The sequence below is a fragment of the Delphinapterus leucas genome, chromosome 5 (assembly GCF_059928025.1).
Source record: "Delphinapterus leucas isolate spDelLeu-1000000601 "Yukka" chromosome 5, BTC_Dleu_Yukka2, whole genome shotgun sequence".
Taxonomy (NCBI): Eukaryota; Metazoa; Chordata; class Mammalia; order Artiodactyla; family Monodontidae; genus Delphinapterus; species Delphinapterus leucas.
The window spans coordinates 128,966,241-128,991,149 of NC_143133.1; the positions used below are offsets into that span (position 1 = coordinate 128,966,241).

Consider the following 24,909-nt stretch of genomic DNA (forward strand, 5'->3'; position numbering starts at 1 on the left):
ATTTTGTCTGATATGAGAATTGCTACTCCAGCTTTCTTTTGATTTCCATTTGCATGAACTATCTTTTTCCATCCCCTCACTTTCAGTCTGTGTGTGTCCCTAGGTTTGAAGTGGGTCTCTGTAGACAGCATGTTTACTGGTCTTGTTTTTGTATCCATTCAGCCAGTCTATGTCTTTTGGTTGGAGTATTTAATCCATTTACATTTAAGGTAGTTATCGATATGTATGTTCCTATTACCATTTTCTTAATTGTTTCGGATTTCTTATTGTAGGTCTTTTACTTCTCTTGTGTTTCCTACATAGAGAAGTTCCTTTAGCATTTGTTATAAAGCTGGTTTGGTGGTGCTGAATTCTGTTAACTTTTGCCTGTTTAAATTTCTCCGTCGAATCTGAATGAGATCCTTGCTGGGTAGAGTAATCTTGGTTGTAGGTTTTTTCATTTCATCACTTTAAATATGTCCTGTCACTGCCTTCTGGCTTGCAGAGTTTCTGCTGAAGGATCAGCTGTTAACTTTTTGGGGATTCCCTTGTATGTTATTTGTTGCTTTTCCCTTGCTGCTTTTAATATTTTTTCTTTGTATTGAATTTTTGATAGTTTGATTAATATGTGTCTTGCAGTGTTTCTCCTTGGATTTATCCTGTATGGGACTCTGCGCTTCCTGGACTTGATTGACTATTTCCTTTCCCATATTAGGGAAGTTTTCAACTATAATTTATTTTTTTAACATCTTTATTGGAGTATAATTGCTTTACAATGGTGTGTTAGTTTCTGCTTTATAACAAAGTGAATCAGTTATACATATGTTCCCATATGTCTTCCCTCTTGCGTCTCCCTCCCTCCCACCCTCCCTATCCCACTCCTATAATTTCAGATACTTTCTCAGTCCCTTTCTTTTTCTCTTCTTCTTCTGGGACCCCTATAATTCAAATGTTGGTGCATTTAATGTTGTCCCAGAGGTCTCTGAGACCGTCCTCAGTTCTTTTTGTTCTTTTTTCTTTATTCTGCTCTGTGGTAATTATTTCCACTATTTTATCTTCCAGGTCACTTATCCGTTCTTCTGCCTCAGTTATTCTGCTATTGATTCATTATAGAGAATTTTAAATTTCATTTATTGTGTAGTTCATCATTGTTTGTTTGCTCTTTAGTTCTTCTAGGTCCTTGCTAAATGTTTCTTGTATATTCTCCATTCTGTTTCCAATATTTTGGAACATATTTACTATCATTACTCTGAATTCTTTTTCAGGTAGACTGCCTGTATCCTCTTCATTTGTTTGGTTTGGTGGGATTTTGCATTGCTCTTTCATCAGCTGTGTTTTTCTCTGTGTTCTCATTTTGCTTAACTTACTGTGTTTGGGGTCTCCTTTTCGCAGGCTGCAGGTTCATATTTCCCATTGTTTTTGGTGTCTGCCCCTAGTGACTAAGGTTGGTTCAGTGGCTTGTGTAGGCTTCCTGGTGGAGGGGACTGGTGCCTGTGTTCTGGTGGATGAGGCTGGATCTTGTCTTTCTGTTGGGCAGGACCACGTCCGGTGGTGTGTTTTGGGGTGTGTGTGACCTTATAATTTTAGGCAGCCTCTCTGCTAATGGTTGGGGTTGTGTTCCTGTCCTGCTAGTTGTTTGGCATAGGGTGTCCAGCACTGTAGCTTGCTGGTCGTTGAGTGGAGCTGGGTCTTAATGTTGAGATGGAGATCTCTGGGAGCGCTTTCACTGTTTGATATTGTGTGGAGCCAGGAGGTCTCTGGTTGTCCAATGTCCTGTACTCAGCTCTCCCCGCTCAGAGGCACAGGCCTGAAACCCGGCCGGAGCACCAAGACCCTGTCAGACACATGGCTCAGAAGAAAAGAGAGAAAAAAAGAAAGAAAAAAGAAATAAATAAAATAAAGTTATTAAAATAAATTTTTTTTAACTTAAAAGTAATTTTAAAAAAAGAGTGAGGGAAAGAAGAGAGCAGCCAAACCAGAAAACAAATCCACCAGTGATAACAAGCGCTACAAACTATACTAAAAGAAAAAAGAAAAAATGGAGAGACAGAGCCCTAAGACAAATGGTAAAAGCAACGCTATACAGACAAAATCACACAAAGAAGCATACACATACACACTCACAAAAAGAGAAAAAGGAAAAATATATATCTATATATATTAATTTAAAAAAAGGAAAAGGAAGAGAGCAACCAAATCAATAAACAAATCTACCAATGATAATAAACTCTAAATACTAAACTAAGATAAACATTAAACCAGAAGCAAGTTAGATGCAGAAAGGAAACCCCAAGTCTACAGTTGCTCCCAAAGTCCACCACCTCAATTTTGGGATGATTTGTTGTCTATTCAGGTATTCCAGAGATGCAGGTACATCAAGATGATTGTGGAGATTTAATCTGCTGCTCCTGAGGCTTTTGGGAAGTCTGAGGTCTTCTGCAAGCATTCAGTAGGTGTTCTGTAGGATTTGTTCCACGTGTAGATGTATTTCTGATGTATTTGTGGGGAGGAAGGTGATCTCCACGTCTTACTCCTCCACCATCTTGAAAGAGCACCAGGAGCTTTATTATTGAATGTTATCTTTTAAAACAATCTTCCAAGTCTTCATTTGTACTAATATTTTATTTATAACGTATAAGTAAATATAGGTCAATCACAATAGATTCATTAATAGAACAGAATACATTTGGAAGTTTTTACACCTTTTATAATGGTTATTAAACCTGGCATCCAGTGATTGCTTTCAATAAAATTTTTTTTTCTAAGAACTAAATAAGGGGGAATGTTTCATCACGTCAGAATTTTTTATTGCGAAATAATTAGTTGAGGACGTACTATTTGCACATAATGTATGTGGACAAGATTGGGCAATGTGATGTAAAGATAATGAAATTAGGTATATTCAGGCCTTGGTGAACAAGCGTATTCTAAGGGTATTGATGAATCAAATGATGACAGTCCAAAAAGAGTTTGCAGTTGAAGTATCTCATCATTCTCTACCTACTTAAGCCTTTTGTTAATGATTTAGATTAAGATATAGAAGACTTTATGCATGTGAAAGTAGTGAATGAAACAAAGCTGAGAAGGATAACTAATATGTCATATAGCAAGGTTAGAAATAAAAGATCTGAAGACCACTACGAAAATGTTAGTTGTTTCTTTTTATCTTATCATAGATGGAAAAAATGGATGGAGACTTAGCAGGTTGATGTTTACAGTAAATAAATGTTTAGTCTTGAATGTTGATTCTCAAGAGAGATCAGAAGTAGAAAGACCTAGGTTAATAGCAATTCCTAAGAAAAGGCTAGAGAATTTTAGGCAATTGCAAGTTCAGTGTAGGCCAATAGTGTTACTTCGAAAGCTAGAATCTTACTCTTCATAATAGAAAGCACTGGCATGATTATTTATAGTTTGCAAGGCACTTTTTTTTTAAAAGTTGGGATATTGAGGTACAATTTACATAGTGTGCAACACATCCATTGTAGTATAGTGTTCTGAGTTTCAACAAAGTCATACAGTCGTATTACCACCCCCGCAACTTAGATTGTAGACCATTTCCTTCATTCCCAACAGTTCCCTTATGTCCCTTTTAGTCAACTATTCCCTTTATCCAAGCCCCTCGTAAGCCCTGATCATTTTCTGGCCCCATAGTTTTGCAAAGCATTTTTCACATAACTTTTTGCATTCTCATAAGATCTCTACAGCATCTACTATTAGCAATATCTGTTGTATAAATGAAGTAACCAGGGTTCAGTTAAGCAAATTTCTGAAAGCTACACTATATAAATAGTGGATCCAGGACTTGAACCTTCATTTTTCTAATTCAGAATCCCAAACACTTCCTTGATCTTTCCATCGAGCCCCTTGCTCCAAGAGCCCCAGCTTCTTTGCATTGTTCATTCACCTGCAGGTGGATCCTATAGTAGGAGCCAGCATTCAACATTCCCAGTAAGAATGGCAGGGCCAGAGCAGCGTTTCTCAACCTTTCTTTCATTATCATCCCCATAAGGATCCTTTTTAGAATTTTTTTCCTAATCGCATACCCTCCCCAATTAAACTTTAACACCGTAGATATACTATATTTCTGTGTGTGTACTGTAAATATCTGTGCTTTATATATAAAAAGAGCAGGTTTTTTTCACCCATCCTGCAAGAACCAATATGCCCCACTGGGGGTAATATATCCCTCACTGAGAATGCTTAGACTAGAACTAGACCAGAATGATCTTCAACCATTGTCCCAACTGACATGCATGACACATGACCCTTGAGCGAGTGTGAGACACATTCAAGGTCACACCCAAATTTTCATAACACTGAAAATTTAGAAAATGGCACAGCAGACTTTAGACAAGATGTTTATGAAGGCATCTTAAGAACATGTAGGTAAGTAAAAGCAGCCGTTAGACATAATCTTCAAATATTATTTAACAGGAGAAGTTAAAATATGGCTAATTTTTAAAAGTAATTTTTAGAAAGTTGGCTTTTAATCTAAATCCTGACTTCAACGTATAATAAGGTGAACAGACTAGTTCTACTAAAGAGTAAACATTAATGTTGCTATTGTTAAGTGCTGCAATGGATATAATGTATAGCTTTAATATGTTGTTAATGTGAATATGATTATTGCAAGTGTATCTTGCCTCATCACTTTATCTGCCTTTCATTAAGCAGTCATCACTGAAGGGCCATGATAACCAGATGTCAATGTCCTCAATTGCCTTATATGCGGTACAGAGGAAGAAGCATTCCTTACTTTGCTTTTTTTTTTTTTTTACTGTATTTTTATTGTGCTAAAATACACATGACATAAATTTTACTGCCATAACCATTGTTAAGTGTACAGTTCAGTGGTCTTAAAAACATTCATTGTTGTGCAAACATCCATCCCCATAACTCTTTTCATCTTGTAAAACTGAAACTCTATACCCATTAAACACTAACTCCCACCCTCCCCCGCAGCCCTTGGAAACCACCATTATACTTTCTGTCTTTATGATTTTGCACATCTTATTAAGTACCTCATGTAAGTGGAATCATACAGTATTTGTCTTTTTATGATTGGCTTATTTTACTTAATATCCTCAAGGTTCAACTATGTTGTAGCATATAGTAGAATTTCCTTCTATTCTAAGGCTGAATAATATTTCATTGTATGTATATATAGTTGAAGCTTGAACAACCTGGGTTTGAACTCTGCAGATCCATTTATACAGTACCTGGATTTTTTTTTTCCCAATAAATGCTATGGTATTACGCCATATGAGGTTCATTGAATCCACAAATGCAGAACCATGGGTTTGGAGGGCCGGCTCTAAAGTTACATGCAGACTTTGAACTACACAGGGATCCCTGTCTCTAACCCCTTTGATTGTTCAAGGGTCCACTGTATGACATGTTGCTTATCTGTTCATCCATCCATGGACATTTGGGTTGCTTCCACGTTTTAGCCATCGTGAATAATGCTGCTCTGAACATTGGTGTACAAATATTCTTCTAAACCCTGCTTTTAATTCTTTGGGGTATATACCCAGAAGTGGAATTGGTGCATCATACGGTAATTCTATTTTTAATTTTTTGAGGAACCACCATACTATTTCACATAGTGGCTATACCAGTTTACATTCCCAACAACAGTGCACAAGTATTCCAATTTCTCTACATCCTGACCAGCACTTATTATTATCTGGTTTTTTTTTTTTGATATTAGGCATTCCAATGGGTATGAGGTGATGTCTCATTGCAGTGTTGATTGCAATTACCCTAATGATTAGTGATGTTGAGCATCATTTATGTGCTTATTGGCCATTTGTATGTCTTCTTCAGAGAAATGTCTATTCCAATCCTTTGCTCTTTTTGAATCAGGTTGGTTGTTTTTTGTTGTTGTTGAGTTTTAGGAGTTCTCTATATATTCTGGTTATTAACTCCTTATCAGATACATGATTTACAAATATTTTCTCCCACTCTGGGTGTCTTTTTACTCTGTTGATAGTGTATTTTGGTGCACAAAATTTTTAAATTTTCATTAAGTCCAGTTTGTCTGTTATTCTTTTGTTGCCTGTGTCTCTGGCGTCATATCCAAGAAATCATTGCCAAATCCAATGTCATGAAGCTTTTGTCCTTTGTTTTCTTCCAAAAGTTTTATTGTTTTAGATCCTTGATCCATTTTGAGTTAATTTTTATATATGGTGCTAGGTAAGGGGCCAACTTCATTCTTTTGCATGTGGATATCCAGTTTTTCCAGTACCATTTGTTGAAAAGACTGTCCATTTCCCATTGAATTGTGTTGGCATCCTTGTCAAAAAACCATTTGAGCATATATGCTAGGGTTCATTTCTAGCTCTGTGTTCTATTGGTCTGTATGTCTGTCTTTATGCTAATACCACACTGTTTTGATTACTGTAGCCTTCAGTAAGTTAAGTGTGAGTCTTCTATTTTTCTTCTCTTTTTTTGAGTTTGTTTAGGCTGTTAGGTGTCTCTTAAGATTCCGTATGAATTTTAGGATGGATTTTTCTATTTCTGTGAAAAATGCCATTGAAATTTTGATAAGTATTGCATCAAATCTGTAGGTTATTTTGGGTAGTAGTGACATTTTAACAATATTAAGCCTTCTAATCCATGAACATTTGGTATGTTTTCATTTATTTATGTCTTCTTTAATTTCTTTCACCAATGTTTTGTAGTTTTCATTGTATAAGTCTTTCACCTCCTTGGTAAATTTATTCCTAAGTATTTTATTCTGTTTGATGCTATTGTAAATGGAATTGTTTTTGTAATTTCCTTTTCACATTGTTCATTGTGTATAAAGATACAATTGAGTTTTGTGTGTTGACTTTGTATCCTGCTACTTTGCTGAATTCATTTGTTATACAGTTTTTTGTGTGATCTTTAGCATTTCCTCACATATATATATTTTTTTACTGAAGTATAGTTGATTTACCATATTGTGTTAGTTTCAGGTGTCTAGCACAGTGATTCATTATTTTTGCCGATCATATTCCATTATAGCTTATTACAAGATAATGGGTATAATTCCCTGAGCTGTACAGTATATCCTTGTTGCTTATCTATTTTGTATACTGTTGTTTGTATCTATTAATCCCATACCCCTAATTTGTTCCTGCACCTTCTCTCTCCCCTTTGGTAACCACAAGTTTATTTTCTATATTTGTAAGTCTGTTTCTATTTTGCATATACACTCATTTGTATTATTTTTTTAGATTCCACATGTAAGTGATATACAGTATTTGTCTCTTCTGACTTGTTTTACTATGCATAATATTCTCTAGGTTCATCCAGGTTGCTGCATATGGCAGTATTTCATTTTTTTAATGGCTGCATAATATTCCATTGTGTGTGTGTGTGTGTGTGTGTGTGTGTATATGTATATATATGTGTGTGTGTGTATGTGTGAGTGTGTGTGTATTTGTCGATCATTTCAAAGAACCATCTTTTGGTTTCATTTACTTGTTTTTCTGTTCTCTAGTTCATTTATCTCTGCTCCAACCTTTATTATTTCCTTCCTTCTGCTAGCTTTGGATTTTTTAAAAATTCTTTTTCTATTTCCTTAAGATGTAAAGTTAGGTTTTGGATTTGAGATCTTTTTTGTTTTTTAATGTGTTTATAACTATAAGCTTATTCCTTAGCTCCACTTTGCTACATCCCATAAGTTTTGGTTTGTTGTGGTTTATTTTCATTCATCTCTAAGTATCAATATTTTCTAATTTGCCTTGACAATTTTTCTTTGATCCACTGACTGCTTAAACATGTGTTATTTAATCCCACAATTTTGTGAATTTTCCAATTTTCTTAATGTTATTGATTTCTAACTTTGTCCCATTATGGTCAGAAAAGATACATTGTATGATATCTGTCTTTTAAAATGTGTTGTGACTTAATTTGTGGCCTAACACATGGTCTATTCAGGGAAATGTCACAGGTACACTTGAGAAGAGTGGGCTATCTGTTGTTGTTGGGTAGAATATTCTGTATATGTTGATGGATCTGTTTGGTTTGTTGTTTTTTAAGTCCTGTATTTCCTCATTTATCTTCTCTCTGGTTGTTCTTTCTGTTGTTCTGTGTAGGGCATTGAACTCTCTCCAACTCCTATTGAATGGTCTGTTTTTCCCTTCAGTTCTGTCCATTTGTTTTTCACATACTTTGATGGTCTGTCATTAGATACATAAATATTTGTAATTATAATATCTTCTTGCTGTATTGAAATTTTGATTAATATATGATGACCATCTTTGTCTCTTGAAACCTTTTTTGATTTAAAGTCTGTTATGTCTGATACTAGAATACCCACCTCTGCTCTCTTTTGCTTACTATAAGAATGGAATATCTTTTTCCATCCTTTTACTTCTAACCTGTTTGTGTCTTTGAATCTCAAGTCTCTTGTAGATAGCATATGGTTGGATCATGTATTTTTATCCATTCTCTGTCTTTTGATTGGAGAGTTCAGTCCATTTACATTTAAAGTAATTACTGATAAGTAGGGATTTCTGTCATTGTATTATTTGTTTTCTATATGCCTTATAGCTTTTTTCTTCTTCTAGTGTTATTGAGATGTAATTGACATATAGCACTGTATAAGTTTAAGGTGTACAGCATAATGGTTTGACTTATATACATCGTGATTACCACAGTAAGTTTAGTGAACATCCATCATCTCATATAGGCACAAAATAAAAGAAAAATAATTTTCTCCTTGTGATAAGTACTCTTAGGATTTATTCTGTTTAAATATATTCTTATAAAACATACAGCAGTGTTAATATTTCTCCTGTTGTACATTACATCCCAAGGACTTACGTATCTTATATAATTGGAAGCCTTATAACTTCTTTGTAGCTCAGTTCCTGCATTAGTATTCTCTCTTGTGTTAAGTTGATTTTTTTTGTACTGAAATGTTTAAATTCCTTTCTCATTTCCTTTTTTGTCCATTCGATGGCTATTTTCTTTGTGGTTACCATGGGGATTACATTTACTGTCCTAAAGTTTTAATACTCTAATTTGAATAAATACCAGCTTTACTCCAGTAACATACAAAAACTTTGCTCCTTTACAGCTCCGGTTTTGGTGGAGTCTTCCAGGTTTTCTATATATGACATCATGTCATCTGCAAAGAGTGACAGTTTTACTTCATCTCTTCCAGTTTGAATGTCTTTTCTTTTCTTGCCTAATGACTCTGGCTATGACTTCCAATACTATGTTGAATAAAAGGGTTGAGAGTGGGCATCCTTTCTTGTTCCTGTTATTATAGGAAAATCTTTCAGCTTTTCCCCATTGAGTATGATGTTAACTGCAGGCTTGTCATATATGGCAGTGGTCGCCAACCTTTGTGGCACCAGGGACCAGTTTCGTGGAAGAGAGTTTTTCCATGGACGGCGGGCTGGTGGTTCAGGGGGGTGATGGGGAGCGGCAGATGAAACTTTGCTTGCTCGCCCACTGCTCACCTCCTGCTGTGCGGCCCAGTTCCCAACAGGAACTGGGGTTTGGGGACCCCTGATATATGGCCTATATTGTGGTATGTTCCCTCTATACCCACTTTGATGTGAGCTTTTATTGTAAATGAATATTGAATTTTGTCAAATGCTTTTTCTGCATCTGTTGAAATGATCATATGATTTTTGTCTTTCTGTTAATGACACATTATCACATTGATTTGCAGGTGTTGTACCATCTTTGCATCTAAATCCCATAGTATATGATCCTTTTAATGTATTGTTGAATTTGGCTTGCTAATATTTTGTTGAAGATTTTTGCATTTATGTTAATCAAGGATATTGGCCTGTAATTTGTTTTCTTGTAGTGTCCTTGTCTGGTTTTGATATTGGGGTTTCTAATAATTCTTTTGAATCACTAGTCTCTTAGATTTGGAGCTACAAGTCAAAGTTATAGTACTACTGGCTTTTAAACTAATATATTTTTTTGTATTTTAAGTGTATTAGTCTCTTAAATTAGGTAGAAAACAGAAAGTGTAGTTACCATTGTTACAGTAACACAAGTTTTTATAATGCCCCATGTATTTACCTTTATTGAAATATTTATTTCTCCATTCAGCTTCAGTTTACTGCCTATTGTCCTTTCATTTCACTCTGCAGGATTCCCTTGAGCATTTCTTGCAGGGCAGGGGTGTTGGTCACTGACTCCCTCAGCTTTTGTTTATCTGAGAATATCTTAATTTCTCCCTCACTTTTGAAGGACATTTTTGCCACAGATATAATTATTGGTTGATAGTTTCTCTCTTTTAGCATTTTGAGTATATCAGTCTCTGGCCTCCAAAGTTCTGATGAGAAATCTGTTGATAATCTAATTGAGGATCCCTTGTATGTGATGATTCACTTCTCTCTTTTCAAAGTTTGATTATAATGTGTCTTAGTGTAGGTCTTTGAGTCCTTTGAGCTTCTTGGATATTCATACTCATATCTTTCATCTTGAAGTTTTCATTAATTATTTTTTCAGATATTTTCTCTGCCCTTTTCTCTTTCTCTTCTCCTTCTGGGACGCTTATGATGTGTAGGTTGGTACTTGCTGGTGTCCCACAGGTTCTGTTTGCTTTTCTTAGATCTTTTTTTCTTCCTTTTCCTCAGACTCAATAATTTCCACTGTCCTATCTTCATGTTCACTGATTCTTTCTTCTGCCTGCTGAAATCTGTCTTTGAATCCTTCCAGTGAATTTCTCATTGCAGTTACTGTACTTTTCATCTCCAGAATTTCTTTTGGCTTCCTTTTTGGGTTTTCTTTCTCTTTATTGATACTTCCATTTTGTTCACACATTATTTTCTTGACTTTTCGACATCTTCCTTTAGTTTTTTGAGCATCTTTAAGACATTTGTTTTAAAGTCTTTATCTAGTATATCTTCCATCAAATCTTTTTCTAGGACAGTTTCTGTTGATTTATTTTTTTCCCTGAATGAGCCATATTTTCCTGTCTCTGTATGCCTTGTAATTTTTTTGTTGAACAAAAGACATGTAAATCTAATAATGTAGTAACTCTGGAAATCAGATTTTCCTCCTTGCCTGGGGTATGCTGTTGATTGGTTTTGGTTTTGGTTTTTGATTTTGATTGTTGTAGACTTTTTTTGTACCAACATCAGCCTTAAGTATGAACTTAAGGTCTTCTCAGGTCTTTTTTGAGCCTTTCCCTGGACATGCACAGTCACTTTCTAATTTTCCCCATATATGCAGTTGTTTTTGAATGTCCTAGTCTTGAATGTCTGACTCCCAAAAGAGGAAAATGGAAAAAAGTCAAAGTGGCATAAAAAGGGGTGTCAGCCCTTTAAATCCCCAAGAAGTCACTTCAGCTAAGAGGGAGGGGCTTTCAACAAGGGAGGGAGGTGCAGCAGCAATGCCTGCCCACTTTTTTGCACCTCAGAAGCAGCAGTCAGTGTTCAGAGCACAGCTCCCCAATATTTGAAAGACAGGGTCCTTTTTGCTTATGCTGGCTCCCACAAGCTGTGTGCACGCTGCTCAAGGAACCTGAGAATAGCTTCCCTGCCACATGGCTGGGGTGGGGGATGAGTGGCTACTGTGCTAAGAGCTAAAATTGACCAAACTTAATCATGGCTTACTGTCTGAGCCTTCCCTGGATGTTACTGAGCTCCAAAATATTTAATCAGACAAATTCTGCTGGTGTAATTGTTACCTGGGTAGGGGGACAGATGTCTGGTGCTTCCTACTCCACTATTTTCCCAGAATCCTCTCCTTACATTGTTTCTCATTTGTTTTGTCTTGGATATTTAAAAAGGGGTAAATTTAAAATTGACAAGCTTTTCTGAATGGAAATAACCCTATGGCAGAAAGTTATAATTGCCACAGCAATTTCCAGCAGACTACTGCAGAATTGATGCAAAAGGTCTTAAGTGATAGGATCCATACATTCCTTAACTGAAGCTTTACCCTTATATCTGACTAAAGAAACATACTGTAATAAAAACAATTGAGAGTAAACGTATTATATAGAATACCTTGAATCTAATTTAGTTTCAGAATAAGGCAGAAGTGTCTACTTTGTTACAACAGATAGCTGGCAACATCTCAAAACGGGCTGTTATTCTGTGGTTGAGAAAGGCATCCTTAGAGGATGAAACTAGAGAGAGAAGTTATTTGCTGCAACACACCTAACATATATCGCTGGAACAAACATAGGATAACAATAGATGTTCTGGTTCAAACAGGAAGAAATTCAAGATAAAAAAATAAAGTCACTGGCTAGTGACATTTCTGATATCCAGCCCAGCAAATGTTGCAAATCTGTTGACTAGGTTTCAAAGCCTGGGAATACTTGTCCACGCTTTTCAACTTCACCCTCTTGGTTCTTGGTTCTGCCCTCTGAGTCATCCTTCATTTTTGATGGAAGGCAGCACATTTGCAGCTGAGTGGCTTTATCAGCCTGCTTCCTGCCAATAGAATTTTGGAAATCTAATGGCCTCCTTTCATTTTGTACCCTTGTTGTCCCTTGCATTCCAAGTTGGCAGTGTTTCTGCTGAAATAAATTTCTCAAAAACTTACTAGTCTTCTGTGAATTTCACTGGGATTCACTCCAGTAGAGAAAAAAGACACATCCCCTCAGATCTTTCCAAGATAATCCTTTCTGTATTTCAGGCTCATGCTAAAATGGCTGATGGGCAGTGCCTTTAAGTTCCTAGAGGCTCTCTGGTTTAATTGAAAGGATCTGTGAGACACACCCTTAATCACCTGAAAGGGACCTTTGTCTAACTGAATAGTCTGAGGTTTTGATCTTTCTGCGGTTTTAGCAAAAGGTTATATCATCACAGTCTCAACCTTTTCTATGGAGCTTGCTTTCCTGACAGTGAGTCTCTTAATTTCAGTGTCTTTTGCCATCTGTAGAGTCAACTTTTAAATCAAGTCCTATTTCCTGTTTACTTAAGTTTTAACCTCAGTTTCTCTCTCTCTCTCCCCTTCCCTCCCTCTCCCTCTCTCCCTCCCTCTCTCTTCCCTCTCCTTTCCTCTGTCTCTCTCTGTCTCATTCTCAGCTTTTACCGTAAGTGGCAAGGAGAAATCAGGTGGTACTTTCAAAATATTGCTTGGAAATTTCTTGCACTGTATATACAAGCTTGTTGCTTACACATGCTGCTTCCCACATAATGCAGGATACAGTTTCACTAAGCTTTCTGCCAACAAAGCAAGGATCTCCCTTCCTCCAGTTTCCAATAACGTGTTTCTTATTTTCTTCTGTTACTGGGCACAATGCGTCCATCACTTGGGGTGCTTAGCCAAATGAACACACCAAGTACTTTTGATTAAAGCAGAAGCATTTATTCCTTGTGACAAGTAAGGAGACAGGGAGATAGCTCTCAAAGCCTTGTCTCCCAGCACAGCAGGATCAGGGAAGTTTAAGCTATGGGTGCATGCATATTCCTGAAGAGGCAAGTGTGATTTTCCATGTAGAGATGGAGTTCCAGATGGGCTTGCACAGTGCGACAACATGCTCAAACACAGTTGCAGGTTCAGAAATAGTGGCAATCCCCCACCCTTGGGGTGGAGATTTTAGCTTTAAAATGAGGCAAAGGTCACTCTAGGTTGACAAAATCCAGGTACCTTCCACTGTAGGGGGGTGTGGGTTCGATCCCTGGTTGAGGCCAAAAAAAAAAAGAATGTGCTTTAGACTGATCTGTACCTTTGGAACGGAACCTGGGAGTCATTATGACTGATTTATTATCTTTGCTGTGGTTACTTCTCCTTCCTGATAAGTCATTTGTTTCTGCATTCTTTGTTCTAAATACCGAGACCTATCCTTTGTTTCCACATGAAGACCCAGGAGGCCATAATTCATCTTTTTCCGAGTCATCGGTAAACAGGACACAAGAGAGTTCTAAAATTCACGCTCTGGGTCTCAACCTAAGTTTGTCTAGTGCGTGTTACACCTTCTCTCATTGCCTATTATTTTCCTTCTGTAAGATATGACATACTCTGGTTTGACCTCACCCCTTCCTTATTACTGCCTGGCTAGCACTTCTGAGCTCTCACCAGCGGTGTCCTTTTTTGGGGGCGGGGGGGCGGGGGCACACTGCACGGCATGCAGGATCTTAATTCCCCGACCAGGGATCAAATCCATGCCCCCTGCAGTGAAAGCGTGGATTCTTAACTACTGGACTGCCAGGGAAGTCCACCAGTGGTGTCCTTAAAATCCAGATGTCAACTAAAAATCTGTTGAAGGCACTTTAGGCTTTCTCTGTCATGCTACCCAAATTCTTCCTGTCTCCTCTCACTGTCCAGTTCCAAAGACATTCCCACATTTTAGATATTTGTTAGAGCAGTAACCCACTTCCAGATACCAAACTCTGTATTAGTTTTCAATTGTTGTGTAACAGATCACCACAAATGTAGTGCCTTAAAACAACAAAAGTTTGCTATCTCATGCTGTCCATGGCTCAGGTGTCCAGGCACAACTCAGCTGGGTCCTCTGTCTCTGGCCTTACAAAGCTGAAATCAAGGTAACAGCTGGGCTGCATTTTCATAAGGAGGCTCAAGTTTGGAACAGAATCTGCTTTCAAGCTCATGAGAGTTGTCGGTAGACTCATTTCCTTGCAGCTGCATAAGGACCCCAGCTTCTTACTGGCTGTGACCTAGAGGCCTCAGGGACACATTAGTCCCCTGCCATGTGGCGGTCTCATGGGTCCTCTCCGAACATGGCAGCTTATTTCATCAAGACCAGCAGCAGTATCCTCACTCCAGTCTGCTGAGATTATGTTCCATTATATAAGACTCAAGCATGGGAGTGACATCATATAACCTTTGCCGTATTCTCTTGATCAGAGGCAACTCACAGGTTCTGCCTCCCCCCGAGGTGAGTACAGGAGTGTAACTCATTGGGAGTCACCTTAGGATATGTACCCCGAAGATGGTGTAGTAGGGTGAACAATGTCCCCCAGAGATACCAAGTTATAATCCTTGGAAACTGTAAATGTTACCCTATTTGGTGAAAAAGGGGGACTTTACAGTTGTAATTAAGATAGAGATCTTCAGATAAAGGGATTGTCTTAGCTTATTTCAGTGGGTACTAAATGCAATCACATGTATTCTTACAGGAAGGGGGCAGAAGGGGCTTGGACGTGTACACAGAGGAGAAGGCCATGTGAACATGGAGTAGAGAGAAATTTAAGGTGTCGGCCTTGATTGGAGATTGAAGTCATGCAGCCACAGCCAAGTAATGCTGTCACCATTATCTCCCCCTTGAGCCTCTGTGGGGTGTGTGGCCTTTTGCTCACCTTAATTTCTGTTACTCTTCTGGCCTCCAGAACTGTGATAGAATAAATTTCTGTTTCAAGCCACCCAATTTGTCCCAGTTTTGTTGCATCAGCCATAGGAAACGAATACAGATGGATATTCATTGATACATCATTGTTGCTTTTTTAATGCATTTCACTGATTACTCAGTCAGATTAAGTATCTTTTCATAAGATTCTTGACTGTCCAAGTGTTTTCTTCTGAGTTTTTCAATTTGTCTTTTGTCTCTTTTTTAAAAAAAAAACAAAGATAAGAAAATTACTTAGTTTCTTATTGATTAGTAAAAATACTTTAGATACTCGGATCACTAATGCTATGTCAGTTGTCCATGTTACTGAAGAGATATTTCTTTTCTTCCAATCTATAGCTTGTCTTTCTACCTTATATAGAGTGTCTTCTGCATTCAGAAGCTTTTTATACCGTTTTTTTTAATTATGGAAACTTTTAAACATACCCAAAAGAAGAGAGACTAGTATAATGCATCTTCAATGTACATAATCTTCAACAATTATCAGCATTTTTTCCCAGAATTATTTATCTTTTCCTTTAGGTTGCGTGCCTTTTGTGCATTACCTAAGAAATCCTTAAATAAAAACTGTGTTGCTGTTATTTGTGTAACTGAGTATTTCTGTCATGGTAAAACACTCATTCTTTTTGTGATAACACTTGTTCTTTCTAGCTTTTTCTTTTTTTTTTTTTAACATCTTTATTGGAGTATAATTGCTTTACAATGGTGCATTAGTTTGTGCTTTATAACAAAGTAAATCAGCTATACATATATATATATCTCCCCATATCTCCTCTATCTTACGTCTCCCTCCCACCCTCCCTATCCCACCCCTCTAGGTGGTCACAAAGCACCGAGCTGATCTCCCTGTGATATGAAATTGCTTCCCACTAGCTATCTATTTTACATTTGGTAGTGTATATATGTCCATGCCACTCTCTCACTTCATCCCAGTTTATCCTTCCCCGTCCCCATGTCCTCAAGTCCATTCTCTACATCTTTGTCTTTATTCCTGTCCTGCCCCTACGTTCCTCAGAAACTTTTTTTTTTTTTTAGATTCTATATATATGTGTTAGCATATGGTATATGTTTTTCTCTTTCTGACTTACTCCACTCTGTATGACAGACTCTAGGTCCATCCACCTCACTACAAATAATTCAATTTTGTTTCTTTTTATGGCTGAGTAATATTCCATTGTATGTATGTGCCACATCTTCTTTATCCATTCATCTGTCGATGGACACTTAGGTTGCTTCCATGTCCTGGCTATTGTACATACAGCTGCAATGAACATTGTGGTACATGACTCTTTTTGAATTACGGTTTTCTCAGGGTATATGCCCAGTGGTGGGATTGCTGGGTCATATGGTAGTTCTATTTGTAGTTTTTTAAGGAACCTCCATACTGTTCTCCATAGTGGCTGTATCAATTTACATTCCCACCAACAGTGCAAGAGGCTTCCCTTTTCTCCACACGCTCTCCAGCATTTATTGTTGGTAGATTTCTTGATGATGGCCATTCTGACTTGTGTGAGGTGACACCTCATTGTTGTTTTGATTTGCACCTCTCTAATGATTACTGATGTTGACCATCCTTTCATGTATCTGTTGGCAATCTGTATATCTTCTTTGGAGAAATGTCTATTTTGGCCTTCTGCCAATTTTTGGATTGGATTGTTTGGGGTTTTTTTGATATTGAGCTGTATGAGCTGCTTATAAATTTTGGAGATTAATCCTTTGCCAGTTGCTTCATTTGCAAATATTTTCTCCCAGTCTGAGGGTTGTCTTTTTGTCTTATGTGTTCCTTTGCTGTGCAAAAGCTTTTAAGTTTCATTAGGTCCCATTTGTTTATTTTTGTTTTTATTTCCATTACTCTAGGAGGTGGGTCAAAAAGGATCTTGCTGTGATGTATGTCACAGTGTTCTGCCTATGTTTTCCTCTAAGAGTTTGATAGTGTCTGGCCTTACATTTAGGTCTTTAATCCATTTTGAGTTTATTTTTGTGTATGGTGTTAGGGAGTGTTCTAATTTCATTCTTTTACATGTAGCTATCCAGTTTTCCCAGCACCACTTATTGAAGAGGCTGTCTTTTCTCCATTGTATATTCTTGCCTCCTTAATCAAAGATGAGGTGACCATATGTGTGTGGGTTTATCTCTGGGCTTTCTCTCCTGTTCCATTGATCTATACTTCTGTTTTTGTGCCAGTACCGTACTGTCTTGATTACTGTAGCTTTGTAGTATAGTCTGAAGTCAGGGAGCCTGATTCCTCCAGCTCCGTTTTTCTTCCTCAAGATTGCTTTGGCTATTCGGGGTCTTTTGTGTTTCCATACACATTGTGAAATTTTTTTTATAGTTCTGTGAATAATAATGCCATTTGTAGTTTGATACAGATTGCATTGAATCTGTAGATTGCTTTGGGTAGTATAGTCATTTTCACAATGTTGATTCTTCCAGTCCAAGAACATGGTATATCTCTCCATCTGCTTGTATCATCTTTAATTTCTTTCATCAGTGTCTTATAGTTTTCTACATACAGGTCTTTTGTCTCCTTAGGTCGGTTTATTCCTAGGTATTTTATTCTTTTTGTTGCAGTAATAAATGAAAGTGTTTCCTTAATTTCTCCTTCAGATTTTTCATCATTAGTGTATAGGAATGCAAGAGATTTCTGTGCATTAATGTATCCTGCTACTTTACCAAATTCATTGATTAGCTCAAGTAGTTTGCTGGTAGCATCTTTAGGATTCTCTATGTATAGTATTATGTCATCTGCAAACAGTGACAGCTTTACTTCTTCTTTTCCAATTTGGATTCCTTGTCTTTCTTTTTCTTCTCTGATTGCTGTGGCTAAAACTTCCAAAACTATGTTGAATAATAGTGGTGAGAGTGGACAACCTTGTCGTCTTCCTGATCTTAGAGGCAGTGGTTTCAGTTTTTCACCATTGAGAGTGATGTTGGCTGTGGGTTTGTCATATATGGACTTTATTATGTTGAAGTAAGTTCCCTCTATGCCTACTTTCTGGAGTGTTTTCATCATAAGTGGGTGTTGAATTTTGTCAAAAGCTTTCTCTGCATTTATTGAGATGATCATATGGTTTTTCTCCTTCAATTTGTTAATATGGTTTATCACTTTGATTAATTTGCATGTATTGAAGAATTTTTGCATTCATGGGGTAAACCCCACTTGACCATGATATATGATCCTTGTAATGTGCTGTTGGATTCCGTTTTCTAGTATTTTGTTGAGAATTTTTGCATCTATGTTCATCAGTGATATTGGCCTGTAGTTTTCTTTCTTTGTGACATCTTTGTTTGGTTTTGGTATCAGGGTGATGGTGGCCTCGTAGAATGAGTTTGGCAGTGTTTCTCCCTCTGCTATATTTTGGAAAATTTTGAGAAGGATAGGTGTTAGATCGTCTCTAAATGTTTGATAGAAATCACCTGTGAAACCATCTGGTCCTGGGCTTTTGTTTGTTGGAAGATTTTTAATCACAGTCTCAATTTCAGTGCTTGTGATTGGTCTGTTTACATTTTCTATATCTTCCTAGTTCAGTCTCAGAAGGTTGTATGTTTCTAAGAATTTGTCCATTTCTTCCAGGTTGTCCATTTTATTGGCATATAGTTGCTTGTAAGAATTTCTCATGATCCTTTGTATTTCTGCATTGCCTGTTGTTACTTCCTTCACCTTCTTCACTTGTAATTCCACTGATTTCAGTCTTCTCCGTTGTTTCTTGATGAGTCTGGCTAAAGGTTTCTCACCTTTGTTTATCTTCTCAAAGAACCAGCTTTTAGTATTATTCATCTTTGCTGTTGTTTCCTTCATTTATTTTGATCTCATCTTTATGATTTCTTTCCTTCTGCTAACTTGGGGGTTTTTTAGTTCTTTCTCTAATTGCTTTAGGTGTAATGTTAGGTTGTTAATTTGAGATGTTTCTTGTTTCTTGAGGTAGGATTGTATTGCTATAAACTTCCCTCTTAGAACTGCTTTTGTTGCATCCCACAGGTTTTGGGTCATCATGTTTTCATTGTCATTTGTTCCTAGGTATTTTTTGATATTCTCTATGATTTCTTCAGTGATCTCTTGGTTATTTAGTAGTGTATTGTTTAGCCTCCATGTGTTTGTATTTTTTACAGACTTTTTCCTGTTACTGATATCTGGTCTCCTAGTGTTGTGGTCAGAAAAGATACTTGATAAGATTTCAATTTTGTTAAATTTACCAAGGCTTGATTTGTGACCCAGGATATGATCTATCCTGGAGAATGTTCCATGAGCACTTGAGAAGAAAGTGTATTCTGTTGTTTGTGGATGGAATGTCCTATAAATATCAATTAAGTCCATCTTGTTTAGTGTATCATTTAAAGCTTGTGTTTCCTTATTTATTTTCATTTTGGATGATCTGTCCATTGGTGAAAGTGGGGTGTTAAAGTCCCCTACTATGATTGTGTTACTGTCATTTTCCCCTTTTATGGCTGTTAGCATTTGCCATATATATTGAGGTACTCCTATGTTGGGTGCATAAATATTTAAAATTGTTATATCGTCTTCTTGGATTGATCCCTTGATCATTATGTAGTGTCCTTCTTTGTCTCTTGTATAGTCTATATTTTAAAGACCATTTTGTCTTTAAAACAAGCTATGAGAATTGCTACTCCAGCTTTCTTTTGATTTCCATGTGCATGGAATATCTTTTTCCATCCCCTCACTTTCAGTCTGTATGTGTCCCTAGGTCTGAAGTGGGTCTCTGGTAGACTGCATATATACGGGTCTTGTTTTTTTATCCATTCAGCCAGTCTGTGTCTTTTGGTTGGAGCACTTAATCCATTTACATTTAAGGTAGTTATCGATATGTATGTTCCTGTTACCGTTTTTTAAATTGTTTTGGGTTTGTCATTGTAGGTCTTTTCCTTTTCTTGTGTTTCATACCTAGAGAAGTTCCTATAGCATTTGTTTTAAAGCTGGTTTGTTGGTGCTGAATTCTCTTAGCTTCTGCTTGTCTGTAAAGGTTTAAATTTCTCCATCTAATCTGAATGAGATCCTTGCTGGGTAATCTTGGTTGCAGGTTTTCCCCTTTTATCACTTTAAATTTGTCCTGCCACTCCCTTCTGGCTTGCAGAGTTTCTGCTGGAAGATCAGCTGTTAACCTTACGGCAATTTCCTTGTATGTTATTTTTCCCTTGCTGCTTTTAATAATTTTTCTTCGTATTAGATTTTTGATAGTTTGATTAATATGTGTCTTGGCATGTTTCTCCTTGGATTTATCCCGTATGGGACTCTCTGCACTTCCTGGACCTGATTGACTATTTCCTTTCCCATATCAGGGAAGTTTTCAACTCTAATTTCTTCAAATATTTTCTGTCCCTTTTTCTCTTCTTCTTCTGGGACCCCTAGAATTCGAATGTTGGTGCGTTTAATGTTGTCCCAGAGGTCTCTGAGACTGTCCTCAATTCTTTTCATTCTTTTTTCTTCATTCTGCTCTGCAGTAGTTATTTCTAGTACTTTATCTTCCAGGTCACTTATCCGTTCTTCTGCCTCAGTTTTTCTGCTATTGATTCCTTCTAGAGAATTTTTAAGTTAATTTATTGTGTTGTTCATCATTGTTCGTTTGCTCTTTAGTTCTTCTAGGTTCTTGTTAAATGTTTCTTGTATTTTCTCCATTGTATTTCCAAGATTTTGGATCATCTTTACTATCATTATTCTGAATTCTTTTTCAGGTAGACTGCCTATTTCCTCTTCATTTGTTAGTTCTGGTGGGTTTTTACCTTGCTCCTTCATCTGCTGTGTGTTTCTCTGTTTTCTCATTTTGCTTAACTTAGTGTGTTTGGGGTCTCCTTTTTGCAGGCTGCAAGTTCGTAGTTCCCGTTGTTTTTGGTATCTCCCCCTTAGTGGCTAAGGTTGGTTCAGTGGGTTGTGTAGGCTTCCTGGTGGAGGGGACTTGTGCTTGTGTTCTGGTGGATGAGGCTGGATCTTGTATTTCTGGTAGGGAGGATGACGTCTGGTGGTGTGTTTTGGGGTGTGTGTGGCCTTATTATGATTTTAGGCAACCTCTGTGCTAATGGGTGGGTTTGGGTTGCTGTCTTGCTCATTGTTTAGCATAGGGTGTCCAGCACTGTAGCTTGCTGGTCGTTGAGTGGAGTTGGGTCTTAGTGTTGAGCTGGATATCTCTTGGAGAGCTTTCACTGTTTGCTATTACGTGGAGCCGGGAGGTCTCTGATGGACCAGTGTCCTGATCTTGGCTCTCCCAACTCAGAGGCACAGGCCTGACACCCGGCTGAAGACCCTGTCAGCCACATGGCTCAGAAGAAAAGGGAGAAAAAAGGAAAGAAAGAAAGAAAAATAAATATTATTAAAAATTAAAAGAAAATTTTAAGTAGTAAAGGAAAGAAAAAGAGAGCCACCAAACCAAAAAACAAATCCACCAATGATAACAAGAGCTAAAAACTCTACTAAAGAAAAGAAAAAGGACAGACAGAACCCTAGGACAAATAGTAAAAGCAAAGCTGTACAGACAAAATTACACAAAGAAGCATATACATACACACTCACAAAAAGAGAAATAGGTAAATTATATATACATATCTATATATTAAAAGGATAAAAGGAAGAGAGCAACCAAATCAATAACCAAATCTACCAATGATAATAAACTCTAAATACTAAACTAAGATAAACGTAAGACTAGAAACAAATTAGGTGCCAAAAAGAAACCCCAAATCTACAGTTGCTCCCAAAGTCCACCTCCTGAATTTGGGTTGCTGCGTTGTCTATTCATGTATTCCACAGATGCAGGTACATGAAGTTGATTATGGAGATTTAATCCGCTGCTGCTGAGGCTCCTGGGAGAGATTTCCCTTTCTTTGTTTGCACAGCTCTTGGGGTTCAACTTTGGATTTGGCCTTGCGTCTGCGTGTAGGTCGCCGGAGGGCGTCTGTTCTTCGCTCAGACAGGACGGGGTTAAAGGAGCTGCTGATTCGGGGGCTCTGGCTCACTCAGGCCGGGGGGCGGGGCACGGAGGGCGGGGCGAGCCTGCGGCAGCAGAGGCAGCATGACGTTGCACCAGCCTGAGGCGCGCCGTGTGTTCTCCCGGAGAAGTTGTCCCTGGATCGCGGGACCCTGGCAGTGGCGGGCTGCACAGCCTCCCCGGAAGGGGGGTGTGGATAGTGACCTGTGCTCGCACACAGGCTTCTTGGTGGCGGCAGCAGCAGCAGCCTTAGCATCTCATGCCCGTCTCTGGGGTCCGCGCTGTTAGCCGCGGCTCGCGCCCATGTGTGGAGATCCTTTAAGCGGTGTTCTTAATCCCCTCTCCTCGCGCACCAGGAAACAAAGAGGCAAGAAAAAGTCTCTTGCCTCTTCGGCAGGTCCAGACTTTTCCCTGGACTCCCTCCCGGCTAGCCGTGGTGCATTAACCCCAGTCCTCTCCCTGCGCTCTTACCGAAGCCCGGGCCTCAGCTCCCAGCCCCGCCCGCCCCGGCGGGTGAGCAGACAAGCCTCTCGGGCTGGTGAGTGCCGGTCGGCACCGATCCTCTGTGCGGGAATGTCCCCGCTTTGCCCTCCGCACCCCTGTGGCTGCACTCTTCTCCGTGGCTCCGAAGTTCCCCCTCCGCCACCCGCAGTCTCCGCCCACGAAGGGGCTTCTAGTGTGTGGAAACTTTTCCTCCTTCACAGCTCCCCGCCCCCCCACTGGTGCAGGTCCCGTCCCTATTCTTTTGTCTCTGTTTTGTTTTTTCTTTCGCGCTACCCGGGTACGTGGGGAGTTTCTTGCCTTTTGGGAGGTCTGAGGTCTTCTGCCAGCATTCAGTAGGTGTTCTGTAGGAGCTGTTCCACGTGTAGATGTCTTTCTGATGTATTTGTGGGGAGGAAGGTGACCTCCGCGTCTTACTCCTCCGCCATCTTGAAGGTCTCTCTCTAGCTTTTACTTTTTTATAAATGTTACTTTATATGCAGCAATTTCTAATATGTATAAAGCGTTATCGATGGCACTCACGTTAACCTGTGCTCTCTTCCTGAGCAACATGTACTTTTCTTATTCAGCACAAGTTATTAATTCAGATCTTGGGAACTTGCCAGTTGTCCCAACAACATCCTGTGTGTCACCGTAGAACTTATTTAAAATCCCGTGTGTATTTATAAGGAGGCTGATCCATCGTTCAGGAAAGATCAAAGTATAAGCCTGAGCCAGCTGTGCTGCCAGTTGTGTTTTTACAAAGTAATTCCTCTCAGTTTTTCCCCCTTATTTCTAGTGTGTCTCCTGGGCTTGAAGGCATGAAAGAGCAAGACCTCTGCAACAAGATAATGGCTAAAATATTAGAAAATTATAATACCCTGTTTGAAGTGGAGTATGTAGAAAATGATAACCAGAGGTGTGAAAACAGAGCGAGGCTTATCATAGTAAAAGTAAGTAACTTTGGTGTTTAATTTTCAGTATTGCTCTGTTTTTAATGGAAGATATTTAATCTCTGTTATAAATATTCCTTATGGATATACCTTCAGATTAGTATTCCTACGTTGAATTCTTTTTACGAAATCTATTCTTTGTATCAAGTGTTTGTTAAACTGATATATATTCTTCTAAGATTGGAGAATAATTGTGGATTGATGTTTCCTTACTGCTATAAAATCATCTCAGAAGCACTTACATGAACCCAGAGGTATGGTCAGTTGGGTGCACCTGGTGTTAACAGCAGGGATATGTGCTTAGGTCTGTGTCCAGCAGTGTTAGGTTACCAAGTAGACTGTGGATTCCTGAAGACAGTATTACTATGTCTTTTTGTCTCTTTTGTTCCTGGCACACTTCCAAGTTCAACTTGGCGACTGTAAGTCCCACATATGTGGTCCTTGGTAACTGTCACCAGTAAAGGAGGCTAGTTTTAAAACCTATAGAGGAATCTTGACAATACTATCTAAATCTTTTTATGATTGGCTGATAATTTATAACATATCTTTTACACATTAGGTTAATGCATGTAGTTCTCTAAAGATTTACAACTGAGAGTCAGAGGATAAACATCCAAAGCCAGTCCTTCAGGTAGGGACTAGAGGGAAGGCGTCTTATTTCTTTCTCATTCATATTGAGGTAAATCTTGATGGAACTGATATGGGAGGTTCCTTCAGGAGGTTTCCTGAGACTTATCACATTGACAGACCACACTATACTCTTGTTGATTCATATGGCACTTGGTTTGGGCAGTGAAGGGCTATTTTCATTTCTTCTTCCAGTTGAGGCATGACTTTGAAGAAGAAATGAACGGTAAGCGGTATCGTGTAGCACCCAACCAAAACAGCAAAGACCGAAATGAGGTTTTCTTAACTAGGGCTCATGTGTGAATACAACAGACTCCCTATAGGGGACAGCATACGTATGAGAGGAATGCATTTGACAAGAATCTTGCCAACCTGATAAAGAGAACTTTAAACTGAAATCTGAGGAAAAGGAAGAACAATGCTCAGATAAAATGAGCTACTTTGGAGAATATCAAATGTAGCATAAAGTGGAGGTAATGTGGTAGCTGAGAAAATATCAGTGGTTCACAAGAGAATATTAAAACAAAGTAACTTGTATCAGTTTTTCTATGAAAAATTAAAATAATTTTCTAAATAGAAAAAAATCTACCTTAAATATGTTTATCTGACTCCTATAGTGCTTTGCAAAGGGTCTCTTTTTAAAATATTAAAA

The 24,909-nt window shown here is 38.2% G+C and overlaps 1 protein-coding gene across 7 annotated transcripts in view; it reads left to right on the top strand.

The window, feature by feature from the left end:
• The window catches only part of FAM13A (family with sequence similarity 13 member A), a 354,033-nt gene that overhangs the window by 116,284 nt on the left and 212,840 nt on the right, over positions 1-24,909 (top strand). For 6 of the 7 annotated variants that reach the window (XR_016393409.1, XM_089912479.1, XM_022582319.3 and 3 more), the window contains one exon: positions 23,477-23,630. The exons of the other annotated variant lie outside the window; for it this stretch is intronic. Coding sequence is in view for 5 of the 6 variants with exons in the window: in XM_089912479.1 (XP_089768605.1) it covers positions 23,477-23,630 (154 nt within the window). In the remaining variant the exon portion in view is untranslated. The remainder of the gene's footprint in view (positions 1-23,476; positions 23,631-24,909) is intronic. 7 annotated transcript variants of the gene reach the window in all.